The following is a 22,870-nucleotide window of genomic DNA, read 5'->3' as shown; positions in this document are numbered from 1 at the left end:
GTATTGCTTCCCGACCATAGCGTTGCAGTGTTGCAGGGTCTCGACTTATGAATATGAATTAGATTACGTGACTGGACGCTCCAGAGCGGTTACCAAGCAACGTCAGCGTGGCCTAGTTAATATTCATGAGCTCAGCCCTTCCCACAGTAGTGCAGACTCGCTGCTGGTGTTGTGGACACAGAGAGAGCGCACAGTTGAGCGGCTTGAGCTTCTGTGTCCAGCAGTGCGGGGTCCCTCGGAGAGGCATTAGAGTCTGTGTGTTATGCAGCGGTCGGGGGCCTTCAGGAAGACTCGGACATCTCAAATCTAAACACTAACCCCGAAGTGCGAAGAATTCGCGCAACAAAGCGACACATTGCATGAGGGTTTTTCCCAGCATTTAAAAACTTCTCATTGAGATTATAGGCTTACCTGCATGTCAAATATAAAATCCGATTCAATGAATTAACATTGGATGAATTTTCATAGTATGCCATTTAATAGACTCCGTTTACCAAAGGGGAAAAGCTTGCTTCTGACCAATTTGCTTTCCTTTCCCTGATTTGATGCACGAGAACACTGATGAATAATAAGCTAAATCGTGTCATGTTAACTTAATCTAGAATGTTTTAGCTGGTTTGCTATTGATCCAATGTCTAAACAGCTTCAAAGTCCACAACAAGTCCATCTGATCATCATCTAGACTAGATCAGTGAATGATGAAAACATCGAAAACATGGAAATCCAACTATAATTAAGTGTAATTGGCTACAATGCAGTGAAACCCGTCTGTTTTCAGTGAGACAGGAAAAATCCAGGCTGTGATTGTTGTATGTATGTTTTATCATTCAGACAAACCCCTCAGAAATATGTAGCCTAAATTCACGTTTTCAACAACACAAATCTTTTGTATTGACCATCCAATGATCAATGAAAAACCCCATAAAGTCATTTGCAGGGCGGATCTTCCATCATGTGCTCGTTCAGAATGAGAATGACAACGAATCTTGTGACAAGTATTAATGACTGTTACATTTGATTGTCTCCTGATAACGGCAATCGGTCATAAAACATATTTGTCCCACTTTAACTGATGGCCCACTTCTGCTGAACCCACCATACAGGCTAAATGTAAATAGTATAATCCATGCACACAAATACATATTAATATAATTCTTGAGGCTTTATTGAGAACAAGTTGTGATATGCATGCAAATTATTGTGAAAATTATTTTACAAGAGAACGGTTTATTAATCAAATGTTTTGTTTCAGGATACTGGATAGCGTAGTACACTAGGCGGCTTCGTGGATCAGCACGCGGCGCGTTCTGGACGGACTCGCGCTCGGCGGGACTCCAGAAACTCTCAGATTCCTTCAGAATGAAGCACGCTTTCTGCCTTCTCTCCGGACCCGTCCCTCGGTTTCGACCATCGAGTCATTGGAAGATTTCAGCCTGACTCAATACGACAGGAGCCTGTGATTCCTCGCGTTGAGTTCGGCGGTGGCTGGTTGGTGTTGCGCACAGCCAGACGCAGAGACACATGAAGGATACAAGCGGAGTTGGGAAGGACTGACTCTTATTTTGGGGAGGGAGACGCGATCAGATCGGATTTGAGGGGATTGAAGATAACGGGCTGGGCGATCGCGGTCACCGGATCGCATAGCTACTGCACTGGATGTTAACGGGTTTGACAGCTTGTAGGCAAGTGCTGATGGTTTGTCTAAACAGAAAGGATTCGGTTGAAGTGACAAACATATTGTGTTTAGAATAAAGACACAGTCGCGCACGAAAGCGAAATTAATGCGCTCTTGTACGACCAACTTATTTATGCATAATGCTGCGTAAAGCGCAATGCTCCTGTTTGTAGCTATTAATGGATGAAACACGCGCTTTAAGGAGGCAACAGATTTCAGTGTGATAAACCTTTAAAGGAAATATGCACATTACCCCTATATGGACGCATTTACATATTTGTAATATTTCCATCCCTTAGAATTGTGCAATAGGCTATTGAACGAAGTTCTGGATTAAAATATAGAAAAAAAATAATCTTTAACTTTCGGCTGTTTGTGTACAAATATGCAAAAACGTGAAGTATGGAGAAGGCTATACTAAAATAATATAGACAAGATAGCAAATAAGAAACAATATTGTGCTGTTTTCATTTTGAGAGCTATTTAAGTGGCTAATGTTACTTATTTATTCTGGTCAGCGAGTTCATCGTCGCTCGGCATAAAGGACGCTTCCACCGCGCGCGAGAGCTGGCCAGAGTCTCACGGAGAGCTAGGGGTCTCTGGGCTCTTTTATACGAGAGGTTGGGCTCCATATAGGTCGGGCTTTGCATATGTGTAATCAAACCAATGAGAATCCCCTGCGCGTCTGGCACACGGCAGAGCAACAAACTCTAGGAAGAAGAGAAACGTAATTTAGGGGGTGTATCCCTTGTTTAAGACGCTGTTATGGCAAAGCCAATCGCCAGATGTTTGTGTTCCTCACTCAGATTTTGAGACTAAGCAGAACGCCGGGCTACTACGCGGAGGCTGATTCGCCTATCCAAGTCAGTTTTAGCCGAAGTATAGCTCTCTCGCCCGCTTTACGCACAGGATTACGGCCGTTTGCTCGTCTGTTTCGCGGAACTGCAACGTTTTTTCTGTCATTATTTAACAGGCTGAAGGAAATGGCAAAGGAGAGAAGAGCGCGTCTGGGCGAGCGCAGAGGAAACCAGAGCTGAATGGCAGGATGCAAGCGACCTGAAGACGCACAAAACCCCGCGTTTCTACAGCTCTCAGCCACTTTTACGCGTTCTTTTGGTTTCCTTCCATCCGAACGAGAGGAATTATCCCTACACGATCATTTAAGGATTTCCTTTTTTCTTAATTTTTCAAATTTGTGTATAAATTTCACACGCAGAACTCTAGGAATCGAGGATGCATTGTGGATTAGTGTTGATCCTCTTTACGGGAATCTTTCTCATCGTCAGTGCGATTAAAAATGGTGAGTTACAGGGGTGTTTTAAGTGACTTTTGGGGGGGATTACACGAGGAAAGCTATAGCTGAGGGGTTGCGACTTGAGTCCGGTCACCTGCTCTCACCTGCCGCTGTTTCTGGCACTGGATGGCCAGTCTAAACCAGGCATTTCATCCGCGCCGATATTCAGTTCTTGTTTTATTACAATAAACGCACTGTCTGATTGTGGTCAAATATTCTGCATGATATTTCGTAATAACTTCTATTAATAATATTAATGTCTAGAAAATCGTGACTATATTATTTTACATTCATATTGTTAATTTTTCATTGTAATCTATTAAAATGAAAAAAATAGGCTTATTTTATTATATTCCTTAAATGATGAACATAAAGTTAATGTGCGTTAAAATATTTCAAAATGTCATGAAACTCCTTTTCATATAGTACGTTTAAGATTTGAATACCGATCATTACCATTACATTATGTTTGTTAATAACTTATTGATTTTTTTTTTTAAGCGCTAAATAAAGTTTTCTGTTTATCTAATGACTTAAATGTTTTATGTTACTGGCCCTAATCTCGGCCAAATTAGGGAAACTACTTTATAACATTGTTTAAATTATTCCTGAAAATCTGGTTTGCCCTGATATTAAGAATTACTATTATACGTAATAAAACATGTGTCCCATTAGTCGTAGTTGTGAATACGTTTAGATAAATATAGCTATAGTATTATTTATAAATGTAGGTTGTTTGAGGTATTATTGACTTGGCCATTTTAGTTCTTTTACTGTAAGAAGTCCTGTATGTTTCACTGTCTGCGCGCTCATGCGCGTGCATTGCTAAATCACAGAAAGTCACATAATGTAATAAAGTCTAAACGGATTTAAGCGAAATTTCAAGGTCACTTACATGTATGAGATAAGTCATGCATATACTGTAATCCATAGATTAAAATAAAGATGAAATATTACAAATTCTGGACTTTTAAGAGTCATTATAGAGTGTTGCTCGACTCTTGGTGTATTTTAACAATATAAAAAAGCCGCCTTTCGATGCATTAAACTTTACTGGACCTTATTTAAAACACCACGTTCATCCAGAGATGATTCTTGAGTTTAGAAAGACACTCAAATATCTAGAGTTGTTTTTGTATAATTACTTTATATGTTGACAATTTTACATTAAAGCCCTGCCATATTCATGTTTATTTAACAAAAAGTTAGTGTTTATATGTAGTAAACATCTCGGTTAAGCCATGTGGTGCTCCATGAGTTTGCTTGTTGATGATGGATCTGATTAAAGTCAGTGTTGATCAGCTGTAGAGTTGAAAGAGCAAATAAATAAAATATGGAAGAGACAAAGGTCATGCTTCCCTCCCACATAATGACATTAAATGTAGGCGCAAATATCAAGCCTTTATTTAGTGCTTAGAAATAGGTCAGTCATGACTAGAGGAGATTTTCTCTGTTATTCTGAATATTTGGAGAGAAACGGCATAGTCATTCTTATGTCAAACTACAGTAGCGGTATGGTAATATATGTTTAAAAATAAACCATTAAGACAATGTCACATTGAACATGGATTGTTTTTACACCATGGAAAGCATTACAGAACCAAAAGCCACTGTTAACTGTGTTAAAACTCATGTTTATGTTCCTATTATAGGTATTCTCTATCTTTAGGTATGAATTAATGGTTGGTAAACCAACATAGAAGGTGAGGCTGGTCGATCAGCATGATCTTTCTGAAAAGTCTAGTGTGGACCTCCACAAGCTTCCAAAACACATCATAATGTATTGTATGCAGCATGAATGATATTTTCTTTCTTTTCTGTTCTTTCAGACAAATGTGGGGGCAATATCAACATCAGTGCTGCAAGTTACCTCACTTCACCCGGTTATCCGGTGTCTTACTACCCGTCTCAGAAATGCATATGGGTGATTACAGCTCCAGGACCGAACCAGAGGATTTTGATCAACTTCAACCCACACTTTGACCTGGAAGACAGAGAGTGCAAGTGAGTGTGCAGTGTTCAGTATTTGGTGTGACGGTGCGCCCCCTGCTGGTGCTGCCAGAGTATGTGCAAGACGCTCATCTGGTGTAGAGCAGAGGGCCACATGTGTGCTCGGCTTCTTTTAGTGCTGATTTCATTTAGATTTTCCCCCCAAAAAAAAATTTAAATGCATCACAAATTAAGTCAACACTTGTGTTGTCTTTTTACATACTGTCTTCACGCTGCTAAAAGGTTAAACCATAAGGTATTGAAAGCTATTTTTTAATCATGATTCATCTTCACATGTGGTTTGGTTGGTGTAGCTTATTTCCACCGTCTTCTCTCGCTCTTTCTTCTTTCCCATTCCGTCTGTTTCCTTTGTTTGTGCTGGCGGGTCTGAGGCACGTCATTGTACTGTCAGAGTGTGGCCGACTCTGTTACTGTATCCCCTCCACCCAGATAGTCTTCCGCCTGGAGTCCTTTGTGTTCACTGAATGCCTCATATTAATGGCACCGTTTATCAGGATCTTTACCTTTTTATGGCTCTGTAAACCTACAGAGATTTACAGCCCCAGATGACCCTGCACTGTCTGCTCATAGGGGGTCCGTCTCTTCTGAGAGTTCAGGTTTCGCTGCCCAGAAACGAGCAGACCCCCCCCCCCCCCCTCCAGTCACACACACACAAATGTCCAACCAGGGCATACTTAGAGTGAATGGAGTGTGGATACACACGGTGAGGACATAATGAGCCCTCCTAATGAAATTATCCAGAAATGGTTTGCCTGTGTTCGAACAAGCCAAGTTAAAGAATTGCAAGTTTAGCTCCCGAGGCAGTCAGTGGATATAAATGAGTTTAACATTAGCTCTTTAAAGTGCGCCAGGCTTTTTATATGGAATTGTTTGGGATTATGAAGTTAAAAGTCCTTCCGACTTGCACACAAACTGGATACTAGCTTCATTTTTCAACAGAGATTTATTCCAAAAGTCTTTGAAAACTATCAAAAAATAACTTGCTCCGCCTCTAAAACAAATCAATTTTTTGCCTGACATCAATACCACTTATTTTTAGCCCCTCCCATCCAATCGGCTGGATTGAGAATGTGATTTCGTGATTGCATTAAATTGTTTGGAAGTCATTTCAATTTGAGTGGCTTCATCGTTACTCAAAAAAACTCTCTTTGTACCGTTTGCCAAATGCCCATGCTTGGTTTTGCATTATGCCTTCGCATGTGGTCGCGGTTCATAAAATAGCAGAACGAGTTATGTAAAGTGCTAACTTGAAGACACACTCCTGCCTTTCTGCGGGAACTCTGCTCCAGGGCTTTCCCCCATCCTAAAGCGTGCTGCGGTTGTATTTCCCCTGCAAGGCAACATATGCCGTTCACTGGGGTTCAGTACCTCTCTATAATCTTTCCACTTCAATCTATCATTTTAAATTGCTGTGGAGAGCGGCGGCCATTCAAACTAATTTGAAGTTGTTTAGTAATTCTGGTTGTGATTGGCTGAAAGTTATGAGCGACACCCCCCCACCACCACCACCTCTATCTCTAATTCAATTCTGAGACCAGATAGACATCTGTTTGGCGGATCTGGTTTCTGTAGATTAGGGGGTGTTTTCTTGACTCCCAGATTCAGCTGGACACACATTAAGGGCCTCTTGCATAATGGAAACTGTTGATGGCCGAAATGGCTTCTTTATCAGATGGACTGCCGAGCGAGGGAAGCTACAACACACGCTTCAGTGCGCCGCTCGCAATCTAATTAGCAACAAATGGAACGCACATGCTCAGCATAACATGTCCGTTATCAACAAAGCAAACAAGAAATGCTTCATGTCCACTAGTGAAAAAAAACAGAGTCGACTGTGGGTGTTTCACGAGAATGATGATGTCAGGGATGTTTTGTTTGTGATTGGAGCAAATGACCTGGTTTTCCTGTAAAAAAAAAGGATGACAGGGTTGTTGAATATGTGTCACACTGGTATATTTAGTGTTATTAAAGCAGATGGACTTCACTGAGGTCATAGTGTGTCTCCGTGTGTGTGTGTACTGTGTTGTGTCAGAGGCCGCTCTCTGCAGATAACACACTCCTCTGACAGCACTATGAATCATTGATGCGCCCCAATCCGCTGACCAAACAAAAACTGGAAACATTTCCTCCCGATTGTTAGATTCCTGTCTTGAAACGGTGAAGGGTTGTGTTGGATGGGGGAATTGTTGAAACGTGGCAAGTGTAGCTTTGCTCTGGAAAGCTTTGCTGCTTAAAGCAATATTCTTTGTACTTAGTCAGAGAAGGCACAACAATGGCCAGTCGGTTTGGATTCGTGCATGTGTGTGTGCACTTGTGAATAGTCGAGATGGCATTCAGAGAATGCTTGCTCAAGAATGGTCCCAAAGGAGGTCACTAAAAGGCCTGACTTAAGCTTGAAAGCACAGCTTTATAGTGACCAACCTTCAGCGCCGCCCTGCTGGGTCAGCCCGCAAAGTGCCACATGTCCCGCAGAGAAAGCAAATACACTCTTGGCTTGCCAAACAAACCACACATCCTGTATCTGTGTTGCTCAGAGACTCGGACAAAGCTGATTAGTCATGGAGACACTAACAGTAGATGCCTTTGATTTAGTTATGAAGTTTTAGGTTTAAGATACACACTCAATGCCTCCGATGCCATTGAGTTGCTCAGATGCCCTGCTGTTCATGGGAATCAATGCTGTGGCTGAGAAGAGAAAGGGTGAAACAGTAGATCTCACTGGTGTTTAAATATCAACACAGCTCTTCCACTCATGGCAGGGTCTCAATCCATTGTTTGTGTGCTCCAGTGCAGGGGCCCCGTGGGTCTCCTCTCCCCCACTGAGAGGTGCCATAGCCAGGCTGGGAATGGTCGTAACTCTCCCTGCTTCTTCCAGATACCTAACGCTGGCCCTCTCCTTTCCTCCACAACGAATAAACACAGAGAGAGATGTATGGCATGAACATTCATCAGCGGTTGTCACGGAAGGGAAAACCAAAGAATGCAACGGGCCTCCTTTCATCCTCAATGACGAGGGTTTTTAAAGGCAGGGAATGCTTTGACCTCTGGGCAGTGGAGGAGGCTTGGCCTGACAGAGATTGTTTTAAATACTTATGGCCCCTGTTAACAAACATAAGCACTGCGATCTATTCTCAGGGAGGGTCAGGGAGGCAATCTTAGGATCAAAAGCAGTACCGGCCATTCGTGAGCCGTTGATAAGAGGCAGACAGTCGTGCCTGACTCCTTCCGGGCTCCTAAAACAGGTGTACCACTCCCTGTTTCATTTCACAAAGATGCCATTTTTTCCCCTTTACGGTTGATGTGCTTTGTGTCGCAGAGCAGACAGAAAGCAGACCGCAAAGCAAGGGATTTTTGCTACTGCGCTGAGCCGTTTGCTGTGTTGGGAGGTTGTTTCTTGTCCCTAAGACTGCCTCTAAATCACATTTGTTCTGGCTCTGCGCTGAATTCTGGGTACAGGGAAAGGAGGCAGCAGCTGTCTTATGGAGCAAGAGCAAGGTGGTGTTACTAAAGCCAGTCCAGATGGAAAATGAGGCATAAACATAGGAAAAGTGCCCACATTGGCTACGCATACTGTTGAGAACAAGAGATTTCAAAAACTTGTATAAAAAAGATGATGTGTGTAATTTCGCTCCTATCATTTCACAGGTTGATTCCCCTGGAAAGTTTCAACTCTGTGACTCGTGGTGCTTTCTAAACGTTGTTTGTTTGAGAATCCTGACCAGCCTAACATGGAAACAGTTCAACCAATGGGGTGTGGCTATTTGTCTGTTCGACCAGTGAAAGCCAGGGGGGAGTATTTTGTAAAACCATCTCCTCGAAAAAAGGCCTCTATTGTTTGAAGAGATCTAACAATGTTTCATAGTGTGCCTCAGAGATACAATCAGACTTTTCTTGTGAAATTTTCTCATCAAATTTGCCCAGTAGGCAAGTTATCTGAGCTATGCTAGCAAACATTTTATAGCTCTAAAACAAATCTAAAACAAATGTTGTTTGTTGTGTTCATTATTTTCCTCCAAGGCATGCATTTCATCACCTCATTTTCTCTTTGGCCCTCTACCCTCTCACATGACACTGGGCAACCTGAGGTTGTAAAGCGTTCCGGCTAATGAGAAAGATTAAATTGTGTGTATCTTTCGGCATGTGTGTGTCAGGGCCAGGGGTCTCCGCCGCTAAAGCGCTTCACCTTGGCCCGTGTGTTGGAAGGACAGGCTGATTGAAAAGCTCTCTCTCTCTGTGACATCTGCTGTCCTCCCTGCTGTTCTGTCACTGGCTTGATTCATGTCCTCCTCGTTCTCTCGCTCTCCGTCTCTCTCTTAGAAAGCCTAGGCACTTCACCACTCAGCGTGAGCTTATCTATGAGGGGAGGAGAGAGTGATGAAGTGGGGAAGAAAAGGAAGAGACTGTTAGAAAGTGAGTAGATGAAGAGGAGGAGGCAGGAGGCAGAAGGCGGATAGGATGAAAAAGGGAAAGATTTAAAAGCAAAACATTCCAGGATGTACAAGTTATAGTTGGATAAATGAGAGAGAAGGGAGTGAGGAGTGAGAAAAAATCAATTAGGAATTAACAAAGAAGTAGCAAATCTCCTCCCTTGTCAAAGTAGAGCACAGAAGACATTAGAAATCTCAAAATTCCCCCTCTGACAATGATGAAGCTTCTAAAGAGAATTTGGCAACGGCCTCTCCAGCTTTCACACAGAGAACAGGTTTCCCGATATGGAAGTTTCTGTTCTCTGCTGTGAGCCGTCACAGCTGAGAAAATCCTGTTGCTCATTTCCTTTTGTTCCAGCTCAGATGTTCTTAAGTGGATCTTTACAAGATGCATGATTAAAGAACAATTTGTTTATCTCAACACTGGATTATGATTTAAAGATATGACTCGGTGAGATGATAATAAAGCTAGTAAGGAAATCTGTTGTCATAGGAAAGTTGTTGTTGAAGTTGTCATTAAGTTAATATCCATAGGCCATCTATGTGCTGATGTAGACCTACAAATTTAAATATAAAGTCTTTATCTGTTAGGAAGACCAAAAAGATGATGACGTGTCTTGCACAAATGGGCATATGTAATTGTCCGTGCCGTCTAGCAATAGCAATATGAAATACGTCAGCACAGGAAAAAGGGTTCATCTACAAAAAGCAAAAGTTCTCTGTCTAAACTGCTAAAAATGAAGTGGAGCATAAATCTCTAAGTTTGCTTAGATGAAGCTCATTAGCAACAAGGCAAGATGTTTCCATGTAGAGGCCCTAATATGGAATCCGAGAACTTACGAGAACACAGAGAGAGAGAGAGAGAGAGAGAGAGAGAGAGAGAGAGAGAGAGAGAGAGAGAGAGAGAGGAGAGAGAGAGAGAGAGAGAGAGAGAGAGAGAGAGAGAGAGAGAGAGAGAGAGAGAGAGAGAGAGAGAGAGAGAGAGAGAGAGAGAGAGAGAGAGAGAGAGAGAGAGAGAGAGAGAGAGAGAGAGAGAAAGCGGTGAATGGGGGGAAATTACCACTGCTTTGGAACCAAGAGTTAAGGTTCTCAGCACGATTGGTTAAAGATCTGATTCAAGACAACCTGGTTTTTTAAACTCCCCAGGAGAGCATCAGAAGGGCCTAAGCTTTAATTGATGTGGTCCTGTTTGAGAGCTAATGCACCATGTCTGCACATGCTGGCCTTGTTTAGTTTGCCGCCAGAGCCGCAAATGGCCCTTTATTTTTGATTGATGGGGCTCCTGCCCAGCTATGGTTCAGCCCACACGGCTCTGAGCTTAAGGGACCAGTTGGATGGGAATTTGAGTTTGATAAGGTTCAGCTCAACTTGGGCACCACGCTAAGATGGCAAATTGAGTTTTTCAGGTTGTATATTTGATTTTTTTTCTTGTAAATTTTGGCTGTGAGATCTCATTCTCATTCGTTCACTCTAGTTTGATCGTAGCTGAGGGCTGTCCATCTTTGTTTTCTCTACGACAGTGTTGGTAGTAAGTTTGATGGCTGGAAAGAGACAGTGATGAATGGGGCAAAGGCTCTCTGATTAAGTTGAGGCAGTTCACACTCTGCTCGTCCACCCCTTTTGTATGCTTTTCTCTTGGTCTTGTCTTTCAAAGGATTGGTGTTCGTTTTAGGGGGTTTGGTTGTGTGTGAATGTGGTATTTTTCTCACACTGTAATTTGCCATTAAATAGCATGTCTCATCTGAAAAGCTGTAAATTGACCTGTGAGTAAATCAACCCCTTAGTGGGATGCCAGCTTAAGTCTGTCAGTCCCTCCTTTCCTATCCTCTCCTCCATTTTCCAGCAGGTCTGCTGGTCATAGCATGCATACTGAGCTAATTATCTTCCACGAGGTCTCCAAGTTGGCAGCGGCAGTGTGGGTTTGTGAATGGATAGGTCATTTTGCCCTCCAAACTTTGGCATCATCTTTGGCATCAACGCTTTGATCAAACTGCTGCACGGCAAGACACCGCACATATGCATGCACACACTTCGACATGAGCACATTGCCCGGGCCACAACAGAATGCACCGGAATTGCAATAGAAAGAAAACAACACACCACCTGGTTGTCTCAGTGTGTGCCCTTTAGAGTGTGTAATTCCAGGAGCTTGATTTCCTTTTTGAAGATAACAGATATCCTGTTGGGAAAGGAAAGAGATACATTGAGAATATACTGTACATGATAATGAATAAGGGCACACAAAGAATAAAGAAATTAGTCAAATACCAAGATTTTGAAAGGAATGTCTGAGAATTGACAAAGCAAATATTTTTCTTTTGTTCTCCTTCCGCTTATGCAATCAAAAATCAGCATCGGAAGGGTGTGTGTGTGTGTGTGTACTAATTCCGTGTGTCACTGTTGACCATGACACTGTTCCCATGAGATATGATTCTGACTTAGTCAAAGGCGGTACTTTTTATCCATTCCCTGCCTCCATCGGCCGCCTTCATTGTATAAGCCTGAATGAGGAGGAAAGTGAGGGGGTGAAGGGAAGGAAAGGCAGCAAGACACGCAAGGAAAGCAAGTTAATTAAATTACTCTTAGTGCAGTTATAGCCACAGTTTTCCTCTAAAAGAAAGAATGAGCTGGACATGAGACATTATGGGGAAACTCCAAGTGACCCAGGACACAGCCCAGAGGGACCTCATGCTCTCATCCATGCAAATTCTCTGTAAATCTTTCTCTTTCTGTCTACCTCTCTCTCTTTCTCTTTCTCTGATGCACGCCACCCACTGGTTTACCTCTAGTTGACCTCCCTAAGCAGTCTGTTCATTACCAACTAGAGAGCACTTATTAGACTGCAGTGTGTAGATGGGCCAGATAGTTAAGCAATGGTCTTGTTTCCTTTATGTAAGCTCGTCGTCTCATACTCTACATTAACAGTCATCATTTGGGCAGTAGGTCATATCTTTATCATCAGCTTATTCTGGCAATGCTAAATTAGATTTGTGGGTTGTTTTATTTAATAATGCACTTAGATACACATCTATTACAACTCTCTTTTCCTTTTTTTTTTGCTGTCGGAGTAGTGTCATGTCAGACATTCTAACCTGCGGGATCTTTTCATATATCTCCAAATAATTAGTATTAGTAATTGTAATAAGCATAGCAAAAGGTATTACCTTTAAGCTGACCCTGTTTCACTCTGTATATAGCAGGAATGAATTTAGACCTCATTAGAGGAGAGGCTCACATGTCACTTTCTACCACTGCAGAATCAGTTACAGCCCAGGGGTGGGAGACATTGGGGTTACTGGGTGGTAGGGGGATTGCATAGTATTTTTAATGGAAGACCGTGCACATCTGCCCTCTGACCCCAGCCAGCCACCTCCTTCCCTCATACTCAATCCACGTCCTTTTCTATAGCTTGACTTTTCATCTTCTTAACCATGGACCCTTCTCCAGAGGGCAGTGGCCACTCTGGCTCAGTAATAATACCCCCTATCAGATGTCAAGGTGGGACAAATGGTGGCTATTCTCTTAGTAATGGCCAGTGAAATGGGCTCCTGGCAGAGACCGAATGAAGACCTGTGTCCCTTGCACACCATATAGTGCAATTTCTTTTTCCATTGTCCTATTCATGGACTAGAATGGATTGTTGTACTCTCTTCCTCTCCTGTGTACAACAACATACATTGAATATATATATATTAGGGATGCAACAATACAGTTAGCCCACGGTTCAATACATACCTCGGTTTTTTAACCACGGTTTTCGGTTCGGTTCGGTTCTGATGGCTTGACACATAAGAGTGTTTTTTTGTTATTCTATGCTTAGCCAATAGGAACAGTGAGAGGTTAAGGAGAAAAAAATAAAAACGATTTATTACAATACTCTAAAAAAAGTCCACTAGTTCCTAGTGTGTAGTATAATATAAAATTAACACTGACATTTCACAGCTGCTGGTAGCCCATGTACAAACTGGGGAACACAGAAATTCCTAAATTTTGAAAATAAACATGTGAAGTTGGTAAACATAAATTGACCATTTCAAATAAACATACTTGCACTTCGGTAAACATAAATAAACCATCTTAAATAAACTTAACAGTAATCCAGTACAGTGTCCTTCATTCAGAATGTAAAGTGCAATTTCACTTAGGTCAGCTATCTATTCCTGTATTTTGAGGTTTCCGTTTGAGTAGGCTACACGTGTAAAACAATGCTTGCACACAGGCATTTTTTTGTTTACCGTTTTTTTTCTTCCTCGGTATTATACTCAACGGCAAAACCGAAATGTCCCCACACCACGGATTTGAAAGACGCCGGCGCTTCCAGGTACTGTAGCCCCCTAACTTACTCGCGGCCGTCGCGGGGAGGAGTTTCCTCATCTCAGCTCGTAGACTTACAGGCACACACAAACAGTCAATTCGGAGAGAAATAAAACGCACATAAATAATTTACACGTAAAACCGAAAAACCACAATTTACAAGCGCGTATTGAACCGTGGATGTCGTACCGAACGGTTCAATATTATATTGAGAATTGTGGCATCCCTAATATATATACTAATATAAAATGTATTTTTAGCTGAATCCTATTAACATCTAATATAATTCAGCACTCTAATGGTTTATCGCTTCAGATTGGAAATCAACATGTTAACTCAAGTGATTAACCAACACATATCCACTGTTTCAGTGTTCATGCTGTATAGTTATACATTTTTGTGAAAAATGCACAGTTGAATTCCAATCTGTAGTAATAACATTTAACTCTTGCCCAGGTCATAACTTATTTTTTCCTAAATTGCAGCAAGTTTGCAGCAGCTTCCTTCATGTCATTGCTACACTGAGGCTAAATCTCTGAGGTAAAGGTAAGCCAATTCAGTGCGGTTCCTCATCATATCCTGTCAGTGGATGATACACAGATCCATCCTGCCCTGCTGGCTGATGATGACAGAACTTCCTCAAGCTCCTTCAGCTGTGTTTATATTGGATCATTTGGGAATTGTACATTAGGCACTCTGATGTAGCCTAACCGAGCTCTACGCCGCGGCTCGCTTAGTGTACGCGTTTCACTTAATCAGTAAATGCATATTAGCCATTTTGCCCCCTGGGCAGAACTCTAATTAATTGCTCTTGCTCCTTCCTCCAACGAGAATAGGATGTTAGATTCTAAATAGGGGCATTTTGTGGTCTAATATGGCTTCTGTGTTTCTTCGAATTCTAAACTATAATGCTTTCTGTTTTCCAGCAAAATTGCTTTAATGGATAGTGACAGATGATGTATTGAAGAGAAACAGAATCGTTTTCTGACGTGCACCATTGTAGAGGAGAATTAATAATGTAGTGGTAGCACAGTGCCCTCTTTGTCTTATGGTCCTCTCTGCTTTTCCCTGACAAAAAATTAAGTTCAACAAGTTGGATGTGGTTAAGAAGAAGGACAAGGAGTTGTCTCAGAGGAGTAAACCAAAAAATGGATAGCTTGCAATCAGTGTATCACACTTGTATCTTTTGTATGCTTTCTCAGCTTTTACTGCTGCCTTTTTCATCGGGTTATTGCCTATTACAGACTATAAACGGTTAGTAGTGCAGTACGCAATAATTCCCTCAAAATACTGGAATTCATTAATGTGATTGTTGGGAATCCATGTCTCTCCGAACAGCCTAATTAGCAGTGCTAATGAAAGCGGACACGCTAAATCCATCAATGTTAATCATAATTGCCATTTATGAAAGCGTGCGGCGAGGTCTCCTGCACCGCGCCCATTCTAAATAAATTAGCATCTAAAAATATGTCTCAAAGATTAAGTATGACGCTCAAGACCTCTCTGCGATTGTGGCTACTGGGGCTGGTTTGATGTAATTTACTCTCACAGAATTGAAAAGTATTGAACCGCTTGACATGTCCACACCCTTCGCCAGCCCTGCACCACATGCGCTCAGTGCCACCCGTTTCTAAATGGTGCGGCTCTAATCATTTGTGTTTAGGAAGGAATGTTAAAACACTGGATGGTTGTTTGGACAGACACATTAGTCACTGGGGAACATGAAACATGATTTGCACCCATTTTTAAATTATGTTCTGTTAATTCTGATGTTGGCTTGAATTTGAGAAAGTCTATTTTAGGTCAACAGCACACATGCAGTGTGTAAAGGTACTTTCACACACAAACTTAATTGAATAAACAATATTTAATTATCGTGAGACAAAAAGAATGCCCTTTTCGACAGAGGGTTGCTCATAGCCAACCAGTCATTTCAAAAGCTATAGTAAAAAATAATAACAAAATAAACAAAAGCACCCCTAAGCCGACAAAGTAGTTACTCAGTAATCATAAAACACAGGTTTAACTTCATAGCCATAGCCTCAAGTCATGTCCCCTCCCTCTACACTCTTCAACAGTCGCATGTAAGCTAATAACTCCATCAGGGAGTGTTTTCATTCTCTGTACTGTTGTAACGGACTCTGGTCCCAACCCCAACTCCTTTTTCGTCTGTTTTACTAACATTTTGAGTGACAGCGGAGAGGTTATTATCGTTCCAAATGCAGCTTGCGGCTGCAGGAGCCCATTACAGTAGGCTTGGTTAACGCTTGTCACATACTATGGAGAATGGTAGACAGATTTGGTGAGCGAGCTGCTACTGTGTCCCCTAAAGGCTTGAGCTGTTAAAACAGAAAAAAGTCTGGAAATGTTAACCTTGTTCGGCATGGGCGAAGTAAGTGAAAGTATCTTGGTGTTTCTTTTGTTTTGTTTTTTTGCATATGATGTTTGGGTCAGAGTCCCTCGGCAGTTTACAGCTCTACATGTTTGCACTTTCTTTAGGACAATGATGACTTGTACGTCCCCTCAGCCTTCTCTCTATCTCAAAGGAAAATTTGAGAAAAGAGTGATTGTTTCGAAAAGGGCAAGTCAAACCTAATCTTTCCCTCCGGTGATGGATAAAATGTACTGCCCTATATTGTAGATCACGCTGGTCATAATTTTGTGTCTGTGAATGCTTATGTGGGGTGTAGGTAACAGCCCCAAGTCTGTGAGTCTATGGAAAATTTGTTAGCTTGTGGTTGATTGTTTTAACCCTAGGCCTGCAAATAAGTGCTACTTTTCCCATCTGACCGTTCTGTATGGCGTAGCCATTACTATCCCTGTAGCAGGATTGTCTGCTAACATAGCAAGGCAGTGAAGTGAAGGTCTCTGAGAATTAGGTTCATCCTTTTTGTTTTAATTTCCCCTTTGGATTGGCAAGCTATTTTCACCACTATTATGGTTTGGTTAAGTGTGTGTGTGTGTGTGTGTGTGTGTGTGTGTGTGAGAGAGACAGAGAAGGGGCCTTAGAGACTGGATCACAATCCCTAACAACAGTCCAGTGGTGTAGGCCAAAAGATCTTGAACAATCAAAGAGGGAAAAGGCAGAGCAGCGAGACAGAGAGAGGGGGAATGTATTAAAAATCAATCTGTCTGCTTTCTCTTGTGGGGTCATAAAATGAAGCAGGCGGAGACCGGGTGGAGCACGGGGATGGTTTAAGACCCGGGGCAGGTGAAGAGGTGTCTGGTCTGAGAAATTGGGGACTCTGTACTTGATGAGAATGCTTTACACCTCTCTTCTTAGCTTCAGGGGCAAAACCTCATTTTAAAATCGGTCCCTGCTGTTTGTTCTTGCTCTGTTAACGGCAAACTCCATCTTGCAGTTTCAGACTCCCGCAAGTTCCCGAAGAAATAGATTAGCAAATACTGTTCTACACAGACCACTCTAGGAAAAAGTCTTTCTCCGAATGTAAAATGGCCTCTGCAGTCAATCCCATAATGCCCTGCAGATGATTAGCAGGGCCAAGTTGGCACTCCGGATCCACTAAGCTCGCGGAATGGGATGAAACTGTGCGCAGCCTGTGCCGAGTAGTCTTTAAAAACAGAAATGAGAATGTGGCTTGAATGCTTAAAGACATTTCTTTTTTTCATAAGCAGCACTGGCCTTGAGGCGACTACTGCAGTTCCATCTGCATCTTATTCTAATACCTCCCACTCCAGCTTTACAAGGTCCATCTGTGTTAGGGAACAAGTGCCGCGCCTGACTAGAGAATGCAATAAACAAGATTTCTGAAGGTGCTAAGACTTTACATGCAGGCCGGCAGGAGAAGCCTGCTGTTTTTCAAAGCCATAGCGAAAAGGATGTCTTGAGGAGAGCTTGTAGTACAGTGTAATGTTACCTCTGCTGTGACTACGGTTGTGCAACGGTGACTGTGATTCTGTGACAGACTTGCTGAAATCCGATAACACGCCTTTGATTCTCACGGCACCACTGAGGAGGAAACGACTTCTTAAACCCCCAAATCTTTTGCAGGATAACGCTTGCATCAATTTTTCAAAGGTCTGGTCACGCTTGAGTTTACCTGGGTGGGATTTAAAGTAGAGAGAAAATGTGTGCGTGCTTGTGTGTGTGTCTCAAGGTAGAGGTATCATTCAGCTAGCCATAAGAGCAGGGAGAAATTACAGACTGAAAGAGGAAGGAGAGAGCATAACAGACAGATCTGAAGAAGACTGATGCTCTCCATCTTGAGCTGAGACGCTACTGTCAAAGATCTTCACACATTACTGCACCAAAGCATCTGTATACAGACCAGTCTCTGATTCACTACAAACTGTACTCTCTTTTTACTCTCTTGGTTGGGATTTTACAGCCACTTAGTGTGCAGACTTGCATGTTCTTCCAATCGTGATGCGATGTAGTCAAGTAGGACATGCTCCTGAATCAATATACTTGTTGGAGCTGGAACAGCCTAGAAATAATCTACCTCTAAAATCAGAGAGGAAGTGTTTGGTTAATAAAATTGTTGCCCCAAATTCTAGTCCTAACCCAACCCGTCCTAAATGTCCTTTCAGTACTCTTTTAAATCCACACTTTGATAACATATTTCCATGTAGGCTGTTGGGCAGTGCGGATTTGTGTAGACTTATGGTGGCTGTTAAAAGAGTGAAGTGAAACCTTGACACCTTACTCATTCTCATAGTCGTCACAACTTCACAAGCACAGGTACAACGAAATGCATAATTTGAGACAGGGGCGAAAAATCAAGCTCATAACCTAAACCTAATTCTCAGATCAGAATTGTTTGAAATTTTGTTCTGTTACCAACAACTAAAGTAGTAGAAAGTAGTCCAATCCACCAGGCAGATTCTTTGGTTAGAGATTGGGCTAGAGCCTTGGACAAGATGCTTACCAAACAACGATTGCCTTCTGGTTTTAGTGATCGGGTTGGTCTATGTTTGTTTGAGGACATTTGGAACAGGAACATGTTTAGACTTGAATACAGGGGTTTACATCCGCATTAAAATAATGATGTTGACGGTCATCACTCTAAGCTTTCCTTCTCTTCGTCTTCTCATATAATTTACTCAGAGCTCTGAATCATTTGACCTAACTTTAGTAAGTCAGGCTCAACAGAATCCTAGTCCAGCCAGAGTGATGAGAGAAAACAAAATAAGTCTTTGGGAGAGTTAATGACTGCTTTTTATGGCCACTGTGCCGTAATAAAGGCAGTGAGTAAAAGCGTAAGTGCATTGGCTGGATTCCTGTGTAAATGTGCCATGATGGGGCTGAAGGTAGACTGAGTTCTCCTGCTCAGACTGATAAAGGAGAAGAGGAGAACAGAGCTTGTTTGTGTGGGTGCAGAAGCGCTGTTTCCACAGCTGGCCTTAAGAGGAAGAGGGCAGGGGCTGAAAAACAGAACAGCGTGCAAAAAAATGGCACCAAGCACAAAACAGTAGACCCGAGCGGCCGAGCCAAACAGAGTGAGGTCATAGCTCTGCAAACGTCATGTGCTTGGGGAAAGCTTTCTGAAAAGGTTTGTTTGCACATGTGTTTGTTTTTATTGTGTCGATATGTTGGTCTAACTTTAGCTGGAAAATAACATTATTCAAGAACCGCTATAAAACCAAACCAATCTGTGTTACCTTAAATTATATTACGTTTATCTCTGTAAAGCTGCTTCGAAACGATCTACATTGTTAAAAGCGCTATATAAATGAGGATGACTTGACAATTTTTTTTTTTTTTGCTTTTTTTTACATACCTACACAAACACTCATGAGGGTCCATATGGGTCCTCACTGTATTGTCCTATTTTTAAATAAATTGCATTTTTATACGAGTTACGTCATTCCCTATTTGCATGAACGTATAGTTTCTTGTGTGCAGGGGTTGACATTTACACCCGCCAACCTTAATTTCAGCAGTGGTGTGTAACACAGTCACTTCTACTAGCCACTTTGGCGGGTTGAATTTTATATTAGGGCTGTCAAATGATTAATCGTGATTAATCACATCCAAAATAAAAGTTTTTGTTTATATAATATATGTGGGTGCACTGTGTATAATTATTTTATATATATATAAATACACACACATGCTTGTATATATTTAAGAAATATTTGCATGTATATACTGTATATAGATTTATATATAATTTATATTATACATAAATATAAATATTTTATATGTAAATAATATTTTTTTCTTAAATATTCATGCATGTGTGTGTATTTATATATATACAAAATAATTATATACAGTGCACCCACATATATTATGTAAACACAAACTTTTATTTTGGATGTGATTAATTGTGATTAATCATTTGACAGCCCTATTTTATATATAATATATACAGTTTTAAATTGTAGTCTTTTAAAAAGGCATCTGAAATAACAAACTATCGATACTGAAATATCAGAATAGATACACGATTCCAGCTGTTCTTTCTCTCTCTCTCATCTCTCCGACAGCGAGTTACACACAACCCCGCCTCTCCTCACTCACTCGATTGATTTGCTCCGGATGAATATTGTTGTTGTTACAGGGCTTGTGTTTCGTTGTGGGATTGCATGTATTGTGCATAATTTCACTCATTCCCGCAGATTTTTTGCTCACACCCAGAGTACACACACATAAAGCCATCTCTCAGAACTAAATTGAGTTCTTTTTCACTGCTTATTGCGCTTTAACAGTGAAAATACACACAAAATATTGATGAATATTCACGTAAACACAATCAGTTATGTTTTCAGCGAAAGTAAACAGTTGAGAAAGAAAACACACGTGTAACAGTATAATGGATCCGTGCATCATGTCTTAAAGTGACAGCAGCCTAATATTCCTGCTGCCAAAATATGAGATAATATTAAAAATATCTATATGGCAGTTTTTCCCCATCGATGTCAAAATTGTGTCCAGTGAAATGCTGAGTAGCTAGAAACTTCGCCTGGTGAGCAAAAAAAGGTTATGGTTGTGTGGTATTTTCGCAGAGACTTTCCTTACCTGCCAGTTTAAATGTGTTTTCATTGTATATGTAGCATTAGATCCGTGGCACTCTCTTCTGCTGTGACTGATGGAGTGCTAGGCCTCTTCCATCAGGCCAGCCAAGCGGAGAGACACGGGTGAAGTCATCTCTACATTACCGCCCCCTCAGGGGACCCAATTTCAGAGAGCGGCATGCTTCTCATATTCCGTCCCTTCCACTCGCACACATACGGTATCGGCACCCCCAACGGTGTGAAACAAACCAACCTTTATATCACTGAATGCACAGTATGAGGCGCGCCCCAATTTTAACGCCTCCCGTAACCCCCCTGGACACACTGACACACAGACACACATTCTGTCTGCGATACCTTCGTTAAATTTTCACACATTTCCTCCTGTAATGTGTGGCAGGTGGAATAAACCATTTTCTTGAGCAGGGAGATCTTCTGTTGCATATCTAGGCTATTATGCACATGCATAATATATATGTATATATATTTTAATACTCCTCTCAAAATAATGAAATGATATTATGCACGGGCGAGATTTTAGTTCTGCATCCCTAATATGCTTTGAGAAATCAAACTGCAATTCTTTGAAAAGAAATAGACCGTTCTACTCCCCATGATGCTTTGCTCTCGTTTCCTCCCGCCTATCCCGCGGTTACGGGTGTCAGGGGTGATTAAACGCCATGGAAACAAGACCCTGCTGTCAATCATATTCCACGCTGAGCACACCCCCAATTGAAATTCAGCATTATTATATCAGTATGTGGAGTTTATTGTACAAACAGACTTAAAACAAGGGAGAATTCACATCAGCTTTAGTTTTTCATCCCATCTCACTCGCTCGCTAGCTGAGGCAGGACCACCCACCTTCTCTCGTCTTGTATTACAGACACAATATTACCGTGTGTGTGTGTGTGTGTGTGTGTGTGTGTGTGTGTGTGTGTGTGTGCACGTGGGTTTTTGTGTGTGCACGTGCTGCCATTTGTGCAACAGTCTTCCAAACTGTCGCCGACTCAATTATGTGGCGGCACAAACCAATAGCTTTAGGGTTGAAATTCTATTTTGAGGACAAGTGGAACGTGTATGTGTGTGTGTGTGTGTGTGTGTGTGTGTGTGTGTGTGTGTGAGAGAGAGAGAGAGAAAGAGTGTGTGCAAATTGCTAAACACACACACACACACACTCTTTCTCTCTCACAGTCGCACGCGCGCGCACACACACACACACACTCTCTCTCTCTCTCTCTCTCTCTCTCTCTCTCTCTCTCTCTCTCTCTTTCTCTCTCTCTCTCTCACACACACTCGCACACACACGCACACACACACACACACACACACACACACTCTCTCTCACACTTGCACACACATAAACACGTACACACTTGCACAAAAACACTCTCTCTATCTCTCTCACACACTCTCTCTCTCTCACACGAACACACACACACACTTGCACACAAACCCTCTCTCTCTCTCTCTCTCTCTAACACACACACATACATGTTGGGTTTTAATCCCATAGACATCCCATAGACATAATGATGGTTCTACTTTATTTACAGATTTAGCACATGCAGGTGTTCACTACCTAGTCATTGTTTTTTAAAGTTTTTTTTTTTTTTAAATCTTTATGATATTATAAATGTAAGTGAAAATATCCATAACCGGTTCATTGAAAGAAACTGTCTGAATGAACTGACATGCTAATTTTTTTTTTAGATGTTTAGATGACCAAATCTTTGTGTGTGTGTGTGTGTGTCTCTCTGTGCAGATATGACTATGTGGAAGTGAGGGATGGGGTGGATGAGAGCGGGCAGCTGGTCGGGAAGTATTGTGGGAAGATCGCTCCCTCTCCCTTGATCTCCTCTGGGAACCAGCTCTTCATCAAGTTTGTGTCTGACTACGAGACTCACGGCGCTGGCTTCTCCATCCGCTACGAGATCTTCAAAACGGGTGAGTGAGAACATGATGAGAACTCAAAGGCGAATATCAGCTTCAACCGTGAATCATCCAATCAGATTCACCATATTACTTCAACATCTATAACGGTTTAAGAAAGATGCATAAACTTACAGGAGGAGAGTAACAACCATATAAGGACAGACATAAGCGAAGGAGAACACTTTCTGTTTCCTCAGTCAGTCCCAGTGGGAGAGACGATCAGTCGATAACGCA

The 22,870-nt window shown here is 41.8% G+C and overlaps 1 protein-coding gene across 4 annotated transcripts in view; it reads left to right on the top strand.

Annotated features, from left to right (window-relative positions):
- The first annotated feature begins 2,345 nt into the window (after nucleotides 1-2,345).
- The window catches only part of nrp1a (neuropilin 1a), a 75,128-nt gene continuing 54,603 nt past the window's right edge, over nucleotides 2,346-22,870 (top strand). For all 4 annotated transcript variants that reach the window (XM_056237042.1, XM_056237041.1, XM_056237040.1 and 1 more), the window contains exons 1-3: nucleotides 2,346-2,975; nucleotides 4,799-4,973; nucleotides 22,467-22,648. In XM_056237042.1, the coding sequence (XP_056093017.1) occupies nucleotides 2,909-2,975; nucleotides 4,799-4,973; nucleotides 22,467-22,648 (424 nt within the window). In that variant the 5' untranslated portion in view covers nucleotides 2,346-2,908. The remainder of the gene's footprint in view (nucleotides 2,976-4,798; nucleotides 4,974-22,466; nucleotides 22,649-22,870) is intronic.

Source organism: Rhinichthys klamathensis, unplaced genomic scaffold (assembly GCF_029890125.1).
Source record: "Rhinichthys klamathensis goyatoka isolate OS25496 unplaced genomic scaffold, OSU_Roscu_1.1 h1tg000476l_1, whole genome shotgun sequence".
In the NCBI taxonomy this organism is placed as follows: domain Eukaryota; kingdom Metazoa; phylum Chordata; class Actinopteri; order Cypriniformes; family Leuciscidae; genus Rhinichthys; species Rhinichthys klamathensis.
Note: the sequence above shows the minus strand (reverse complement) of the source record. Positions and strands in the feature narration are given on the sequence as shown.